Raw genomic sequence first — 18522 nt, 5'->3', positions numbered from 1 at the left:
GATATATATATATATATATAGAGAGAGAGAGAGAGAGAGAGATAGATATATATACTTTTTTTTTTAATGCATGTATTCAAATTCATGTTATATATTTAGTTCATATACAATTACTAGGAAAAAAATATTCCAGTGAAAAAGTGACTGCATAAGGAGTGCTGTAAGAAAGATTTCTCAAGTGTACTTCTCAAAATTTTCAGGGTAAAACTTTATCATGACATTTCAGAATAAATGTCAGTAAAAAAATATATAACACCTCACAAACATGCTGGCAGTACTGATGTGTTTCATATGGTTTACCTTAAGATACAGAATATCTATTATTTTAAAAGTCACTTCTCTTGAAGGCATAATTATATTAGTGTATCATTGATCAACAAACTCCTCCAAAACACGTGCAGTGAAGTTTCACATCATCATTATGGTACTTTGGGAAAAAAAAAAAGAAACACCAACAAATAATTAAAATAGCAGACAAGTACTGCAATGGAAGCATGAAATACTTGAGAGCAGCAATGTTTCACTATGATACAAAGCATAGTAACTATGCAAACTGTGCTACAGGCACACCTGTCTTTAATTTTCTGTCTATGCTAAGGAAAGGTGCTGCCACAACCCTGAAAATCATAGAATCAGAGAATGGTCTGGGTTGGAAGGAACCTCCAAAGCTCACCTAGTCCAACCCCCTCTGCAGTCAGCAGGGGCATCCTCAACTAGATCAGGTTGTCCAGAGCCCTGTTGAGCCTCACCTTGAATATGTCCAGGGATGGGGCCTGTCTGTCTGTAGGACATGAGAGTCAACATAGTCTTTATCAATGTAGTCATTGACAAAGATTAGCTCAACACAGGGAAGGTAATCTGTCTGCCCTCCCTCCGAAGAATACACTCTCCCATAATACAATTTGGGACTCATTGAACGCAGCCATTATTCTCAAACACTTTTTGCCCAGAGCCTGCCATTACATAAATCAAGTCTATACTAGTGTTTTAGCTTGCAACAGGAAGTCTGAAGTGGGTTTTCTTGTTGCCTCAGCTTGCTTTGGTTCACATCGTGAAGTAATTTCAGAGTACCTTAACTGAATGCCTTCTGGGTGATGAAATGAAATCAAAAGATGATTTCTGAGAGTGCATCTAACACTTTCCATCTATTCATGGACATTCAGCCAACAGGACCTCAGATTCTCCTCTTTTGCTCTAGAGATTAATTGCTCTAGAGATTAAATTTCATCCTGTCACACTACACAAGCAGAGAAATCCAGATTAAGTAGCTGTGATAGCCCAATCCTCTGGTTCAAAACAACGTTGTGGCAGGGCAGGGCTGATAACCCATAATCACTCCATTGTCTCACACAAGGAGTGACAATAGCTGGTCTTGAACAGCCAGGGTGGTGACCTTAATAGTTCTGGGGGATTGCTGCTGGCTGAGCAGACGTCTTAATAATGAAAAGAGGTAACTTCTGCAGGGGCAGGAATTCCCTCTTTAAAATCACCACAACAGCACAGCTGAAAGGCCAAAGGCATCCCTCTGTGCCCACATCATTCATTCACTTCGCTGTGACTCGCCTCCGCTGCCAACAGGAATGAAAGGACTTCCAGGGTCCACATATTGCATTTATCACAGAAGACCCTGCTGGAATGTACACCCACCACCAAGCACCTGGACTATTCCTGTGAAAATCCTTGCTGGATCCAAGGAGAGGTGATTTCTTCTTCTTCTCTCTCTCTCTCAATCTCTGTTTTTCCCTCTCCTTTTGATTCCCATTTTCCCCTCTGCTTCAGGCCATTACCAAGAGTGTTCACTGGCTCTAACAAACTCAACACATCAGCCACTTGGTGTCAGTTCACATTTATTTACTCCAAGGGAATTTTCAGATCTTAGCACACCCTCTCACACTGCCCAGGGTTGGCTCAGGACATGAGGTCATGACAGTAGATCACCTCATACCTTGGTTAGCCTTATAACACTAACATGTATTCTAACACAAAATCACACCCTAATGTATATTCAGTGCTGTGGGTATCTCCTCATCACTCTGGCTTTGCAGAGCACCAACACTGCTATGGCAGACAGTGTAGACAAAGAAACTCCTTACACTGTGCCACTGCCATGAATGCAGTATTAGAATACTTAATTTAACAACAACAACAACAACAAAAAAAATTAAAAATCAGCTCATATCACTACAAATAACACATTTTATAGGAACAAGCACTCTTAGTCCTGTGAAACTGTGTAATGTATCCTCGTGAAAAAATATAGACATATCACTTCAATTTCCATGAATTTTAATTCTTTCAGTGGAAATACCAAATCCGTATTTTCCCCATATGTTTACATAGTTGAGTGAATCACAACATCAACTGAATTATGTCAGCTGTCATTTCAAAACAATCCTAGCCTCATGCTCCTCCATAAACATTGTGCTAAGTATGACTGCCAACTGAATATTGAACTACACAGGAATAGATGAGACAAAGTAAAATTCAGTTACTGCAACCACCACTGTAAAGCTAGTATTAAAAAAATCTTGTGATGTATATTAACACAACTCCATTCAAAATGAAAATGCAACCTATGCATAAAGATTAAATTGGAATACTTACTTTACTGCTTCTAGCACAGTAATTTCCTCCAAACAGACATATCTATAGGCTAATAAATTCCTCAGTATGAAGGTCTCTTTACATCTCCACTTAAAACTATTAAAACCATGCATTTTATTGCTTCCCTTCTATCACAGGATAGTTGAATGTGCCAAGTATTTTGCATTGTTTATCTTCACCTGCTTTTGTCTTTGCCCTAGATGCAGAAAATATATAAGAAATCTACATTTGTAGTCAGGTGCAAGAAAAAGAAGAAATCTGCAAGTAAATCACCAATATCTGATGCTGTTGACAATGAAGGCTGTATGAGTAACTGCTGTGTGAGTAACTGCTGCATGAACAGCAGCAACAGATCCTCTCACCTTACACATTTATGAATTATGTATTAAAACACTGTGAGGACAAAAGGCTTTATATAAAATGTGTTGAATACTGTGCTAGCTAGTAATCATACTGATCCCATTTAGTAATTTTTATCCAAGTCTAATAAGTTGTTTCTTTGCAACTATATCTTCCTCTAGACTGTATCTCCAAATTGAAACAAATAAAACAAAACACATGTATTTTTAAAGTGGTGATAGAGAGTATTTCCAGCTCTTGAAGGATATCTAATAAGCATAGAATTCTCAGCTGATTTAGAGGGTTACATTTATGTTCTTATAGCTGAGTAATTCATGCTTGGAGACAGCAAAATCTATATCGAGAAGAATTTTGATGTTAAAGTTAGACACTGTACTAAAAGCTAGTCTAGACAGCACTGAAAACTTCCAGGCCAAACACCCTCTTACACTGATTATGAGGAAGTGGTGCTGTCCTTCCTACTTGGTCTAGTGTGTAACACACCAAGAAGGAAGCAGTACCATCCAGATCTGAGGCAATGGCTAGAAATACATGTGAAATGTAAAATGAAATAAGCAAATTACTTGCACTCTCCTCCCAGACAGGGATGGGAAAGCTTTAGCAGTGCTGCATAGCCAGATTGGTAATATTCATAAAGGGAAAACCCTTGCCATTTCTCAAAGTTTATCATCACAATTCATGCAAGATGTTCAGCACATCAATCTACAGAGACACAATCTGTGCTCTCAGAACAGGCTATGCCTATATTGTTCTATTTTCCCTATAAGGAAAGCTTATTATCCACATGTTCTATCTCACTCTGCACAGCTTGTGTTTGGTTAAGAGAATGGACAACCAGTATCAAACTACCACACCTTACAGTGCAATAACCCTTAGTATTCTTACCATTCTGGAAAATACCAGTACATTTCTTCCTCTAGTTTTATTTTCTACTCAAATAATGGTAAAGGAAGCCCAGGTTCAGAATCCAGCACTGAAGGCAGCTCTGAAATTCAGCCAGAAACACTGTTTCTAGCTATGATTCAGAACCTGTACCATGATCCTATTTCTGGCATAGAAGGAAAGCACTCTTATTGCTATTCCTCCTACTGGTTCCTCTGCTTTCATTGGTCACATCCACTGAGCTGCAGAAGAAACAGCAGCTCAGTTTTAGCCTCAGTGTTTCTGGCAGAAGAAGGAAAGGTACTTTCTGACTCTGCATTCCGTTACTTCACAAAGTCAAATTTGCAACGCTGTGAATGACAGGAATTCTGCAGGGGAAAGGTGCACTGACTGCTCTGCTTGCTCACTGTTCATTTTCAACAGATGAAAAATGCTGTTTTGTGGATGAAATACTTGTATATGGCAGGCAAAAGAAAAATTTACACGAATAGTGGTTTAAGACACAAAGCCTTTAAGCTCCTGTTTTGTTTTGTGCATGAGTTTTGAAATCCTTTGCTTACTCTATCATATTTTTTTTTTTGAATAAACAACATAATTTCCTAAGTCTCTACAAATTAGGAATACCACAGACAGAAGCCTTCTATGGTTGATTATTTTCTTAACTGTTTTTTGGAAAGCATGTGTCAGTGTGTGTGTGCATGTGTTCAGTTTTGACTGGTGGCTTCTGGGGAGAACGGTTTGTTTTCCTAATTTCTAACTACCAAACCCATGGTAATTAGGCTTGTCTTGGAACCATAATGTTTCTCAATTCTTCTTTAACTGATATGTGTTTCCACCCAGAGGAGGATGCAAACATGCATGTGTGGCCATTTAGGCTGGGTGCCTCCAAAAAAGAAGCCACAGAGGTGAGACCTCCAGTGTCTAGAGTGTCCAGCCCAGTAGGTGGACACAGGCAATAGTGCATTGCTACCCATAAATCCTGCACCTTGATAAACCTGGCTGAAAAGTTATTGTCTCTCTCTTTCTTCCCTCTGCTCCCATGGGGGAGTATCCAAGGCTTCTTTGGCCTGAGTAATTTTTTTTTCCCTGCACAAACTTGGCCTCTTTAGGCCTAATGCCAGGGTAAAAAGGGGGAAGTGGGGCAGTTTAAGCCTGGCCAGCCTGAAACCAGCCTAGCAATGGGAGGAAGAAAGAGCCCTGGGGTTTTTGCTGTACCCCAGGTAGGTAGAGAGGGAGTGTTGGGGTTTTGATCTGGTATAAAGGAATTTGTGTATTAAGATTAGATTGGGGATTTCTTTGAACTTTGTATGCTTTGCTATGCTCACCACTATGCCTTGTAGTTTTGTAACAAATGAATTGCTTTTCCATTTAAATTTTCCATTGCCCTCCAATCCATTATTGAGATACTTGAACGTGTCCAGAGACTGGGGAGAGGCCTCGAACACAAACTCTATAAGGAGAAGCTGAGGGAGCTGGGGTTGTTTAGCCTGGAGAAGAGAAGGCTCAGGGGAGACCTCATTGCTGTCTACAATTACCTGAAGGGAGGTTGTAGCCAGGAGGGGGTTGGTCTCTTCTCCCAGGCAACCAGCCCCAGAACAAGAGGACACAGTCTCAAGCTGCGCCGGGGAGGTTTAGGCTGGAGGTGAGGAGAAAGTTCTTCACAGAGAGAGTTGTTAGACATTGGAATGTGCTGCCCAGGGAGGTGGTGGAGTCACCATCCCTGGAGGTGTTCAAGAGTGGATTGGACATGGCACTTGGTGACATGGTTTAGTAGTCATGAGGTCTTGGGTGACAGGTTGGACTTTGATGATCCTTGAGGTCCTTTCCAACCTTATTGATTCTGTGATTCTGTGATTTGTGTGAGCGTTATTCTTTTGCCCCTTTTGGAGCAATAGAGCAATCTGTCCCACTCTGAACTAGGAGAGCTTGTCAAAACAGTTCATATTAGTCAAGTCAGCCTTCCCAGTTCACTGTATGCAGAAGAGCATATTCACAAAAACTATCAGACCCCGTTACTGACTGCCTGGAAAAAAAAACAAACAAACCATGGAAAATATTTAAGCAGGAAGAGGGTACATGGTGGCAGCTGGGGCAGCTCTCAGCATAATTCCAGATAAAACCCAGACACTAAAGAGGAAACAAGTAGTTTTTCAAAGATATTCCCTGTGTCATGGATGAAGACTGCTGGTGGTGAGCACACTGCCTTTCATGGTGTCTACAAATCACAACTCTCTGGCACAACACAACTACACAGAAAAACCTCCCTTGAGCAAACAAAAATATTTGTCTGGACACTTAAAGCACATTACATTAAATACTGCACAGTAACACAGTTTTAGGGCTTCCTAGCTGAACACTTAGACAATGTTCTTACTCTCTTGTCAGCCTGAAAAATTCTGTTCAGCTGCCACATTCATACCAACTGGGTAAAACAATTAAACCCACTAGCTCTTAGCATACCTGGACTGATTAACAAATGCTCACAGCATTCTCCTTTCTACAAAAAATAAATAAATTAACAGCACTAACAGATGAAACAGATTGAAAGTTTGTTTGGTATAGTATGTTTTAATGTATAAAATTCTAAAATATTTTCCATTCAAACTGTTATATACAGAGAACATTGATATTTGGGGGGACATCCAGATTAGCACTGCAAGAACATGTCTGCATTTGAGCAGAAAAGCTTTAAGTTTGTTCTTCACAAAAGAGCAACAAAAATATGTACCACAGAATAATAACAGTAAATAAGAATGAATAACACTCACTTGTGATGTAAGACCAGCTTCTCTTGTCATTTGTTATTAGTTTCTGAGTAAAAGAGCCTGCAAGTATATTCCTTCAACTATTCCTCAGAAATTCCTATAGAAACTCCACTTGTATGGCTATAAATATTTCCAAACTATTTGCAATGCAAATAACTTTTATTATTGTCTCCTGCATTTGACACCACCCAGATTTCTTAGTGAATTTATGATCTTTTTTTTTGGCTACAGGGTAAAAGCACTGGTCCAGCATCACTATTTCCAGCCACTTTTAAAATGTCATAAATCTTAAAAAAACACCTCCCCGTCAGCCTTTCTGCCACTGTTATTATTTATAGTCACTAACACAGCTTTCAAACCTTGTTTTTAGTACTGCATCCAGTTCTGGAGCTCCTATTACAGGAAGGACATGGATATGCTGGAACATGGCCACAAAAGGGCCACGAAGATGATCAGAGGGCTGGAGCTCCTCTCCTATGGAGACAGACTGAGAAAGTTGGGGTTGTTCAGTCTGAGAAGGAGAAGGCTCTGAGGAGACCTGATTGTGGGCTTCTAGAATCTGAAGGGAGCCTACAGGAAAGCTGGGGAGGGACTTTGTAGGGTGTCATGGAGTGATAGGACTAGGGGGAAGGGAGCGAAACTAGAAATGGGTAGATTCAGATTGGATATCAGGAAAAAGTTCTTCACCATGAGGGTGGTGAGACACTGGAACAGGTTGCCCAGGGAGGTGGTGGAAGCCTCATGCCTGGAGGTGTTTAAGGCCAGTCTGGATGTGGCTCTGAGCAACCTGCTCTAGTGTGAGGTGTCCCTGCCCATGGCAGGGAGGTTGGAACTGGATGATCCTTGAGATCCCTTCCAACCCTGACAACTCTATGATTCTATAACAACTTTCAAATCCTCTGAAGTCTACATCAACCTACATGATCTATACCACAGCTTTGGGCACACAAAACCACTTACTCAGTTGACTCTCACTGGATTTTTAGAGATGTTTACCATCACTACTGATACAAATTCTCAACTGACTGTGGACTTTCAGCTTTCATAGGGAACATGCCTCTAACACTTTTGTGTGATGTTTGTATAAGGAAAAGGAAAAGGAAAAGGGAAAGGGAAAGGGAAAGGGAAAGGGAAAGGGAAAGGGAAAGGGAAAGGGAAAGGGAAAAGGGAAAGGGAAAGGGAAAGGGGAAAAGGGAAAGGAAAAGGAAAAGGGAAAGGAAAAGGAAAAGGAAAAGGAAAAGGAAAAGGAAAAGGAAAAGGAAAAGGAAAAGGAAAAGGAAAAGGAAAAGGAAAAGGAAAAGGAAAAGGAAAAGGAAAAGGAAAAGGAAAAGGAAAAGAAAAAGAAAAAGAAAAAGAAAAGAAAAAGAAAAAGAAAAAGAAAAAGAAGAAAAAGAAAAAAACAAAAAAGGAAAAGAAAAGGAAAAAGAGAAAGAAAAACATACTCAGCCAATGTACTAAATGTATTCATTTAAGCAAAAGGGAGAAACTCAGTGGTGGAAGGTTGCAGAAGGAGCTGCCCACATGCTTAGCCAGCTGAAGGATTCAACATCAGGATCCACCATTCTGTGGACAAGGGGACACAGCTCTGTAAGTACAGACAAATGTTTGGCCCTTTTCTTCAGGTTATATAGGGTGAAATTAAGTCTGCACATAAGGATACACATTTTTCCTTGAATTTTCTTGTGGTATGAGTGATAATATCAGATAGGAGGTGTCTAATAACTCATCTTGATCACATAAAATACGTATTTTTTTCATAGAACTAGGGATTTTTGCAAAGAAAATCCAAAGCTGTTGTCTTTTGTATTAAATTACATTGTAAAGGAATATGTGAAGCAACTAAGTAGTCAAAAATAAAAGTTCTGGCCTATGAAACAGGGTAGCATGGCAGACCTGCCCAAAGCATAACCTAATGATAAATGTATGCCAGTAAGAACAACTATAAACTTTAACAAGATACTTTCTCGTATAGGAAAGGCTTTTTGTTTCATTTACAACTTCAATATAAAAAGATACATGAGAGAACAATAAGATTACTAAAATACAGTATAAAACAGGAGTTCTGCATAAGTACACAGTTCATTTAAACTATAAATATAGCAATTAATACAAAAATTAATGAGTGTATCCAGCACTTCATATAGAATACACTTTATTTAGCACAGCTCAAAGCACATTCTATACCAGAAAGTAACATTTTTTGTTTGCATTGCTGTTAATTAACTATCATTTGAGTGTAACATTTAATTGCAAAGAAATAATCATAGAATCATAGAATGGTCCAGCCAGAAGGGACCTCCAAAGGTCATCCATTCCAACCTCCATGCAGTCAGCAGGGACATCCCCAACTAGATCAGATTGCCCAGGGTCTCATCAAGCCTCACCTCGAATATCTCCAGGGAAGGGACCTCAATCACCTCCCCAGGCAACCTGTTCCAGTTTTCTACCACCCTCATAGTGAAGAACTTCTTTCTCACATCCAATCTAAATCTGCCCTTCACCACAGACCCTTGTAAACAGTCTCTCTCCATCCTTCTTGTAGCCCCCTCAGGTACTGGAAGGCTGGTATTAGGTCTCCCTGGAGCTTCCTCTTCTCCAGGCTGAACACCCCCAGCTCCCTCAGCCTGTCCTCATAGCAGAGGTGCTCCTACCCCCTGATCATTTTCATGGCCCTCCTCTATCAGGTCCATGTCCTTCCTATGTTGAGGGCTCCAGACTTGGACACAGTACTCCAGGTGAGGTCTCATAGAGCAGAGCAAAGTGGCAGAATCACCTCTCTGGATCTGCTGGCAATGCATCTTTTGATGCAGCTCAGGATGTGATCGAACAGTACTAATCAGTATCAAGCTTTCATAGTGCACACTGCTTCTATATTTTTATATCATATGAATAGTTTAGGATTCCTCTGCAGGTTTTGTAAGAAAGTGTTAAGCACTGCAAGGGTTAAGGACTGGAAGGGTTAAGCACTGGAAGTCTTAACCAAAGAGACAGAAAGTCCTCCAGGTGCTAGACAGTCCTGGAGGTGGACCCAGGAAATCGTAATTTGTTATTCAGTCCCATAATTCTGCTATCTTTTTATAAGTTGGCAGCAAGGCCAACTCTGTCACTTTTCTCCTTCCTTTTGGCTCTCCAGAGGGAGTCCTTATCTGGCAACATGGGGAAGGAGGCCAGTTTGTGGCCTTCAGAGACATGACCAATTTTTCCTGTGCAATTTTGGCCTAATAGAAGGGAGACAATGGATGAGGGGAGAAAAGGAGCACTTGGGCTTGTGGTTTAGTCTGGTTGGGGGAAGGTTGTTGGGGTTTTTCGTATATCATGTATATGTATCAGCTGTTAAGAATCCATGAATTCTGTATTTTCCTATATATTTTTGCATATAATTCTGTATTTCCAATTCAATGAGAGCATCTTTACTTCCTTTAGGAGTAAAATTATATCTGTCTGCTCTTTAAATGAAGACAGAAAGTATTTTTTCTTTTTTTTAAATAGACATTCTGATCATCAGGTAATTAAAAAAAATTAAATTAAAATACAAACAAAACCAACCATCCAAACAAAAACCCAAGCAAACAACAAACCCAACTGCTTTAATCTCCAATGTTTCAGAAAATACCAGCCCTTACATTTACCACTTGTAGCAAAAAGTTGTCCTGAGAGGTCAGTTACAAACCACAAATCTCATCTGAATTAAAAATGGGATAGTATTGCTTTGAAATATTTGAAAGTTTATGTTTAACACATATGGAAACTGTTACTACATACTGTTAATTTCAACACTCAAGATGCAGCCAGCCCCTTGAACCCTCATGTGCTGCTGCAATTGGAGCATGCTTGTGTCTCTCTCCTTCACATGCCTAGCTCCTAAGATCTGCCTATTGGCAACTACTACCAGCCCTCATTTAGCTCTCATTTAGACCTCTGCTTTAGGTATGTGCTGAGCTTAATAACAGAAAAGCATGAGCTGAAAATAGTTTTCATAGAAATATTTAAGTATTTTTAGAATTTTGCAATGATGCTGAAAGAGAAAAAGGATCTTTCCATTTCATGTTCTGCAATGTAATAAACATTGTGTTAAATGTGAAGATATGAGTCCAGAGAAGGGCCACAAAGATGATCCAAGAGCTGGAACAACTCTGCTGTGAGGATAGGCTGAGGGAGCTGGGGGTGTTCAGACTAGAGAAGAAAAGTCTCCAGGGAGACATTAGTGCTGCCTTCCAATACCTGAAGGTACAGGAAGGCTGGAGAGGGACTTTTCACAAGGGTGTCTAGCAATAGGACAAAAGGGAATGGTTTAAGCTGAGGGAGAGTAAGTTTAGAATGGATCTTAGGAAGAAGTTTTTCAGTGTGAGGGTGGTGAGTCTCTGGAATAGGTTGCCCAGGGAGACTGCGGATTCCTCCTCTCTGGGAATGTTCAAGGCCAGGTTGGATGAGGCCTTGAGCAGATGAGTATAGTTGAAAGGAATCCCTGTCCATGGTGGGGAGCTTGGAGGAGATGATCTCTAAGGTCCCTTCCAGTCTAAACCATTCTATGATTCTATGAAGATTAAGTTGAGTGCTTAGAAGTTGTGCAAATTAGTATTCACATGCATTATTACAGACAATCAATTTAAGAAAATTAATAATATTTACTAGATGTTGTAATCACCAACATAAACTTAAGCTGCTTTTAACTGACCAAAGCAGTGTTTCCACAACATTCAAAATTTATGGCAGACTTCTAATTTCTCTTAATACTCAGTCACAAAATGAACAAATGAACACACTTCATAAATTGATTTTAAAGTATGCTATTCAAAGAATTTGATTAAGATCTTGGTAAATGCCCAACACCTTGTAGATAGTCATTAGTTATGATTCTTTCCCATCCAAGAGCAGTGCTAGATGCAACCCTAGAGGCCAGTCCAACTAGTAGAAGCTAATCAGTCTCATTTCAACACCAGTGAAAAGCCGTCACAAAGTTAGAGCTTGCACACAAGTTTTGTGCTTCTTTTTTAGTACCATTTTTGTTGCTGAAGAAGAATTAATATGCTGCATTTTTGCATCAATGAACAATTAATTTGGTAGCTTAATCACTCATTATGCTCAATCACTTCAATTAGTTCAGGCCCTCAGCTTGCAATTTTTGTATTTGTTCAGTTTTAAACATGCCAGGCGTTGGCTTTGCTGACATTGGCTTTGCTAACATTGTTTTCACACATTCAGGTTAAACACCAGCATGTATATGTCAAATGAAGAATTATTAAGCTGTCCCACAACTTTGCAAGCCATTCTATCTCAAGCAGATTACATTGCAACAAAGAGAGACAACAGAATAGGTAAGAAAGGAAAAGGCAAAAGAAGTTTAAAACAGAACAAAACAACTCATATTAAGTCCTTCTCAGAAATCACTGCATTTGTAAGCAAAGACTAAAGCAAATCAAGAGAGAAAGAGAAGATACCACAAATGTGGTGGTCAAACACGAGGAAGCAAGGGAAGACAATGCTAAGGGAAGAAGTGGAAAGTTGTTTCAGATATCTTTTTTTATACTGCATGTACATAAACAAATAAATAGAAACAGTAGTTTTAAAAGGGCATTACAAGAAAATATAGGCTTTGGTTGTTGTTTTATTTAATTTTTATTTATTTATTATTTTTCAGGGATTAGTTAGCACTGATACCACCAAACATCCTAGAACACAAACACAGACTTGTCCTGAATTAGCAGCTTTACATTGCAAGGTCGTTTAACTCTAGATTAATCATTAAAGTATCCAGAATGCAACAGAAAATTCAGTTCTGTTTCCCTTTTCTTTATTGTCCATTTCAGCTTACAATCAGAGGAAGAATATTTTTTTTTTTTGAAGAGAATTGCTTGTATCTGGGATAATGCCTAAGAGCACAAAAACACATACTGTGGAAAAAAGCAGATATGGATAAAAGTATATATATATTTAAATATATATATTTTTTATATATACAAAAAAGTATACATATATATTTATATATATATATTTATATATATATATACACACTCACCCCCTTGATTGTTAGTGCTTAGTTTCCCAAAGTACCACATAATAAACTAGTCAGTTTGGCATGACAGCAAGCATCCTAATTTGAGTGACTTTCTAAACTACACACCCCTGGCGTCAAGAACCGTGTTTAAGAGCATAGCTACAGGAGGCAGTACAGAATATTTAGATGTCAGTGTGTGAAAAAAAAAACAAAAGAAAGAAAAAAGAAAAGTAAAGTAGTCATGCTGTAGAGGAAGAGGCCTGGGGCATTCATGTCTCTGAATCACTGCCAGGATCAGCAGATCGTCACTGTTAGCAGGATGCCACTCTTTCTGCACAGCCCTCAACTATCATTTCACATCACTGTAAGGGCAAGACAGCACAATTAAAAACAATGGATTACAAAGAAGACAAGAAGGAAATGCAGTCATTGGACCCTGAGAACAGGGTACCTGGGTTTTGTGAAAGAAATTTGCCATGTGTGTCACGATCAACACTTAATCGCCTCAGACTGTTTGCTCTGGTAGGACAGATTACATATTAAAGACAACACTCTCCAATAGCATAAAGTAACCAAAAAAACCAAAAATTGTTACATGGTAAGGAACAGGAAGGTTATTTAAGTCCTGACTGTAGCAGAGGCTGCACTGAAAATGCTGTTGCCACTTTAAGCAGTCAAGTGTTTGAATTTCCCTGCAGGGCCAGGGTGCTATAAGGAGCAGCTGGGGCAGGGGGGGTTGTGGGGGTTTTTTAATTATTGTTAAATCTTAATGTAGGATTACATAGTTTTCCAGAGCCAAGGCACTGAAGATTTCTTTTAATTAAATCTTACTGAAAAATGGTTGCAATTAGACTGGTTTGCACATTAGATTTAGAGCATATAAAAAATTCTTACCTTTAGCCAAGCACTTAAGCTGATTTACCTGAATGAGGCAAAACTTGGCTTAAAACTGAGAGTTTTGAGAACCCTAACAACAGATTCTGCTGTTCCATCAATTATACATGCACGATTACTATCTATGTGAATCAACTTAAGCATCAGCTAGCAGGGAATTACACTAAGGCTTCATGTAAAAAATTCCAGAGAGATACAATATAACAAAGTTTTGATTAATTATTATTATTTTTTATATTAATTTGGATTTTTTGATAATGCCAACACGGTGCTTATTGGAACTAAACAGAAAGGCAGTGTGGGTCCATCTCAGGAACTATAAATTGAATTGTTGGATGATAGTATTATTGGGAAAGACAATTAATATAAAAAATTATTCAGAATGCAACTTTATGTTTGTTTAGGAACAATTTACATGCTGACTGTTTTAAGGCAGCAAATTTACTGTGGTGATATTGATTTCATACATATTTTCTCCTACTGATAAAAAAAAAAAAAAGAAAATGAAGGTACACATAAGCTACTTAATATATCAGCTTCTCCTACTCAAAGTTTACCTATTGTTTAAGTACCAATAAAAATCCTTTTGGTTTTATTAAAGTTCACTTACCTGAAAAGTATAAAACCGGGTCCCATTAGGAGGATGCACTTTAGGAGAGGCAGAGACAGTGTTCATATCCGAGAATATCATTTCTGGTCACACACAGAATACAATCCACAGACAGCTACAGATGCAGAGCAGAGTGCTAAGCTCGGAGATAAATCCTTTCATACATTTAGGGAGGAAATTGCACAAAATGCAGTCTGCCCCATCCATTCAGACGTGCAGTGGCAGCGCTTTGAATTCCCCACTCCTACACCTCTGAGCTAAACTGTTAAGGGCATGGCTCCCTGACCTCCAGCTCAGCCAGCCCTTCAAAATATGCACAATGAATAAAAATCACGAATGCCAGAGAAAAGAGAGCTAGAACCTACAGTACATGGAGCTCGTGCAGGATCTGGCAACGCTTTGGACCTGCCCATCTGTTCTCAGTGATAATCACCTCCCTCCACAACAGCCTTGCAAAGTGATTATGCTAAGCATCCCAGTTAACCTATAACACACAGTTTCATTTCAAGCAAGCGTGCACAGTGAAAAACAGAGGACCTCTTCTGACTAACCTGAAGCATGCCTTGTGTTCAGTTTATAGCTCCGTTTGATAACAATGATAATTTTATCATTTCAGCTGCTGACAGCTACGTTAACACATATCGACTGGCTTTAAATAACACAAAAGTGGGATGTTTGGGGCTTCTTTTTTTTTTTTTTCCCTGTCTTGCCCAGATAAAAGAAACAGTGTATTGCTCTCCAAATCAGTATGTTTTATATTAATTAATTTTTGTGTTCTACAGACTGTAAATAATGGGAAATAAGTATTTGTGAGACTGCTTACTTACTGCTATAGTCAGTTTAAATATAATATACATTACAGGCCCCTTTAAAGGGCAGTAGTCAGGTTAAATATAATATACATTACAAGCCTCTCTTTTCTCATTTTTTCCTATCTTTTTGTCCTCATCTTTAATCTGAATATCTCTTTAAGGACAGATTTACCTAACATTACTAAGGTTGAAATGTTACTCTGAGCCTTACTGTGCTTCAGAAAGCTACAGACCTTCAGCTTAGCTCATTAGCTATACAGTATCTTATAAAAAGGTTATTTTTTAAGGTACATGATACTTGTGACATTCAAAAAGCATTCACTGCATTTTTTTTTTTCTTCAAATACAGATCATTCAAACTCCATGAAGACACCAAAGAAAGTAATATTCAAAGAACTTGACACCTTTTAGCAATAAAAAAAATAAGTGTTCCATTTACAAAACTGGAAAAGTAGGGTTTCAGTAAAAGGTAAAAAAATATAAAGTGGTTGGAAAACTAACTTTACAAGTTCTGTCAAGCACTTTGTATTTTATTCATAAGGATTAAAAGAGAGACAGAGAAACCACTTAAGAAATGGTGCTTTCAAAATGAAATGTCAAAAATCTAAAAGCCTGGTGAGTTTCCAGGCTGCCTCTGTTTTTCTGTTCTGTTTTATCTTAATGCTTTTAGCAACTGAAGATAATATAGCTTCTAAAGTAAAATTACTATGAAAGGAGTTGGGATAGATGGAGAGATGTCTGTCTGTTTAAATCTGTATGCCAGTGTGGTGCATACCACAATAATCTTATTTTGTAAGCCAAAGAGAAAAAAATCCTCTTAGATACTAGTCAGGCTAACAATTTTTTATAATTACTACAATATTACTCCTGTAACATTTATTGAATCAAAGCTAAATTACTGCCTGGAACATTTTCTTGGCATCTAGATTTCAGATTACAGATTACCCTCCCCTCTTTGAATTCTCTTCCAGACCTAGATGCTGCTATTAGCTTGTCCAGTGGCCTAAAAGACCAGACTGTGAGTGATCTGAATATAGAATCCTTAATTTTAAGGTGATACATTCTCCTTTATAATCTACCTATCAAATGTGTCCTATCTCCACGTGTGAAATAAATAAAGTTTCTCTTATGGACACTTGTTTATCCTGAGAAATGATAGAAATCTGTCTCTAAGTCTCTTCATCAAATGTGTAATTTGGAAAACTGACATGCAAAATCCCACAAATACTTCTCTAATTAACAATAAATTTAGCTATTAAATAGCTGTAACTATTATCTTGAACTTTCCTTCCTTCAAGTTTCACAGTGTTTTAAAACCCTCATTTCTACCAGGGACATAAGAAAATTGTTCATCCTCCCATACTGGCATTTGCTAGTTCATTCCTAAGAAAAAAGTTGTTAACTTCTTTATGAAATGGTCTTCAAAAATAACTGCTTCAGTGCCAGTCTCAATAATGCCTTCCATGATCATAACACTACTGTATTTTGACTTGCTACTTCTCTGTTTGCACCTCAGGGACTGCACTTTTAGCTGCATCCTTCCCCTGGAAGCTCTTATTGGGACCACTGTCCACCATGACTGCTTTTCAAAATACTACTCCTGATCTTTTATCTGTTTTACTTTTCTTGTTTAGGTGAAGGAATTTGCACTTCAGAAACTGTCACCACCAGCACCACAACAGAAAAAATAACCAACAATCCTCCCTCCCCCTGCATTTGAGTTCCAATAAACACGTCTCTCTAGCTAAGTATAGATTCAGAGAGAAGGCATGGCGTTATAGCTGTTGTTCTACCTCTGCACTAACTTTGACCTAAAAACGCTCCCAGTAGCAACTAAAAATTTTCTTTTAGCTCTTTGCAAAATAGGCCAACAGCATGTTCTTGCAGGACTCTCATTTTGATGTAACACTCAAAGAGCTTGAGACCTTTGTATAAAGAAGTGTTTTTCTGAAAACTGTGAAACCAGCCTCCTCTCAGGGATGTGTCATAGTCTAGGTAGATTCAGTAAAATACAAACTGAAGCATAGCAGAATGAATGTTCACAAGAGAGAATCACATTTCAGAAAAGTCAGCAGCCCCAAAGCTGGGATTCAGCAATCTCCTTGGAACAGGGAGCTGAAACCAGGTCTCCCATGTCTAATTGAATGCCACAACCACTAAGCTGAGTATCAAGCAACACAGCCTGAAAACAAGCGGAATGTGGAACAGAATAAAGGAAACTGAACAGATGCAACAGGACAAATGGAGAAACAGACCTACAGACCCTAAGTATGGCTTAGTGGTAGAAGTGTTCACAAAATCCCAGTCCAAATACTTGCACAAATGAGTCTTCCAATGAATGATTTAATTATCCTGTGAAGTGAAAGAATTGTGGTGGAGTTAAAAAACCATCTTCTATATGAAAAGAAATCCTATATGGTTAAAAGTATGAGACAGAGCAATGCTCCTGAAATGTCTTAAGTTCCAATTACTTTTGAATGCATTACCAAGCTCTGAATCTACACTACATGGCTTATGCTGACTTTGCTTTTTAATTAGATACCACTCTCCAAACTTTCAGCATGGTAGAATTTTTCTGAAAAACCTACTGCTCTTGTTTGATCTGTAGCCTACTGTTTTTTACCCTAGACACATAAATGTAGGTGTATGTTTATTAGAGATGTCCCTGCTTGTTGTGGTTTAGAGCAGGACAGATTGCTCTTTTACCTCTTCCAAAAGGGCCAGAAGAAAATAGCTCACACGAAGGACTGGATAGGATTGGCCAGTTTAAATGGAAATACTATGCACAACTACATACAACAGTACAAAACATAAAATACACCAAAATCCATAGTCTAGGCTTAACACAGCTCATTAAGCCAAACCTTCACACAAACCTCCCTTTAAACCAGGCCAACAAACCCAAGCCTTCCTGCCCCCTCCCTGCCAAGCTTCTCTACCCTCCGTATCAACACCACTGTGACGCAGCACAAATTCCACTTGGCAACTCCAGGCCCCAATTAGGCAGCTCCAGGTCTAATTGGCAGCATTGCCAAGGCCAAGACCAAGCCTCACTCCCCTGCCAAGAGAGATAAGAGCCTGGGCATCCTTCCTGGGAGGAGAGAGGGAGGGAAAAGGGAAGAAAATTGATTTTGCAGCCAGATTTATAGGGGTGCAGGACTTACGAGTATGACTTACATCTTCTGGTCCACCTCCACTCTTGCTCCTCTGAAGGGCTATAGCTTTGTGGTTCTTAAAGGTACCAAGCCTCAAACTGCCACACTGCTGAGTGCAGGGAAGTTGGACAAAATTACCTGGGATGGTCCCTTCCAACCCAGTGCATTCTGTGATTCTGTGATATATTAAAACACCAGTAAGTTACACATCAAAAAAGAGAGAATGTCTCTCTTTTCTTCCCCTCCCCATTATGTGAAGTACTTTGAAAGTTCAGGGCTCCTAATACAAGAACTTGTACCTCTAATAGAAGAGACAAGATGCAATTTTTTAAAACTGACAAACACACTTCGATTTTTAATATGCTGGTGCTTGTGTGATACAGTTTCTCTTTGGAATAGTAGTGCAACAGAAAAGCAGATGTTTTCACTTAAGATTTCAACTACC

General features: G+C 38.8%; 1 protein-coding gene across 8 annotated transcripts in view; it reads right to left on the bottom strand.

Moving 5' to 3' along the window:
• Positions 1 to 18522, bottom strand: part of PPFIA2 (PTPRF interacting protein alpha 2) — a 309460-nt gene that overhangs the window by 186978 nt on the left and 103960 nt on the right. For 2 of the 8 annotated variants that reach the window (XM_054399561.1, XM_054399562.1), the window contains exon 1: positions 14111 to 14191. The exons of the other annotated variants lie outside the window; for them this stretch is intronic. In XM_054399561.1, coding sequence (XP_054255536.1) covers positions 14111 to 14191 — 81 coding nt within the window. Of the gene's footprint in view, positions 1 to 14110; positions 14192 to 18522 lie in introns of those variants that run through there. 8 annotated transcript variants of the gene reach the window in all.

Source organism: Indicator indicator, chromosome 3 (assembly GCF_027791375.1).
Source record: "Indicator indicator isolate 239-I01 chromosome 3, UM_Iind_1.1, whole genome shotgun sequence".
Classification (NCBI taxonomy): domain Eukaryota; kingdom Metazoa; phylum Chordata; class Aves; order Piciformes; family Indicatoridae; genus Indicator; species Indicator indicator.
The sequence above is the reverse complement of the archived record's forward strand: the minus strand, read 5'-3'. Positions and strand labels throughout refer to the sequence as shown.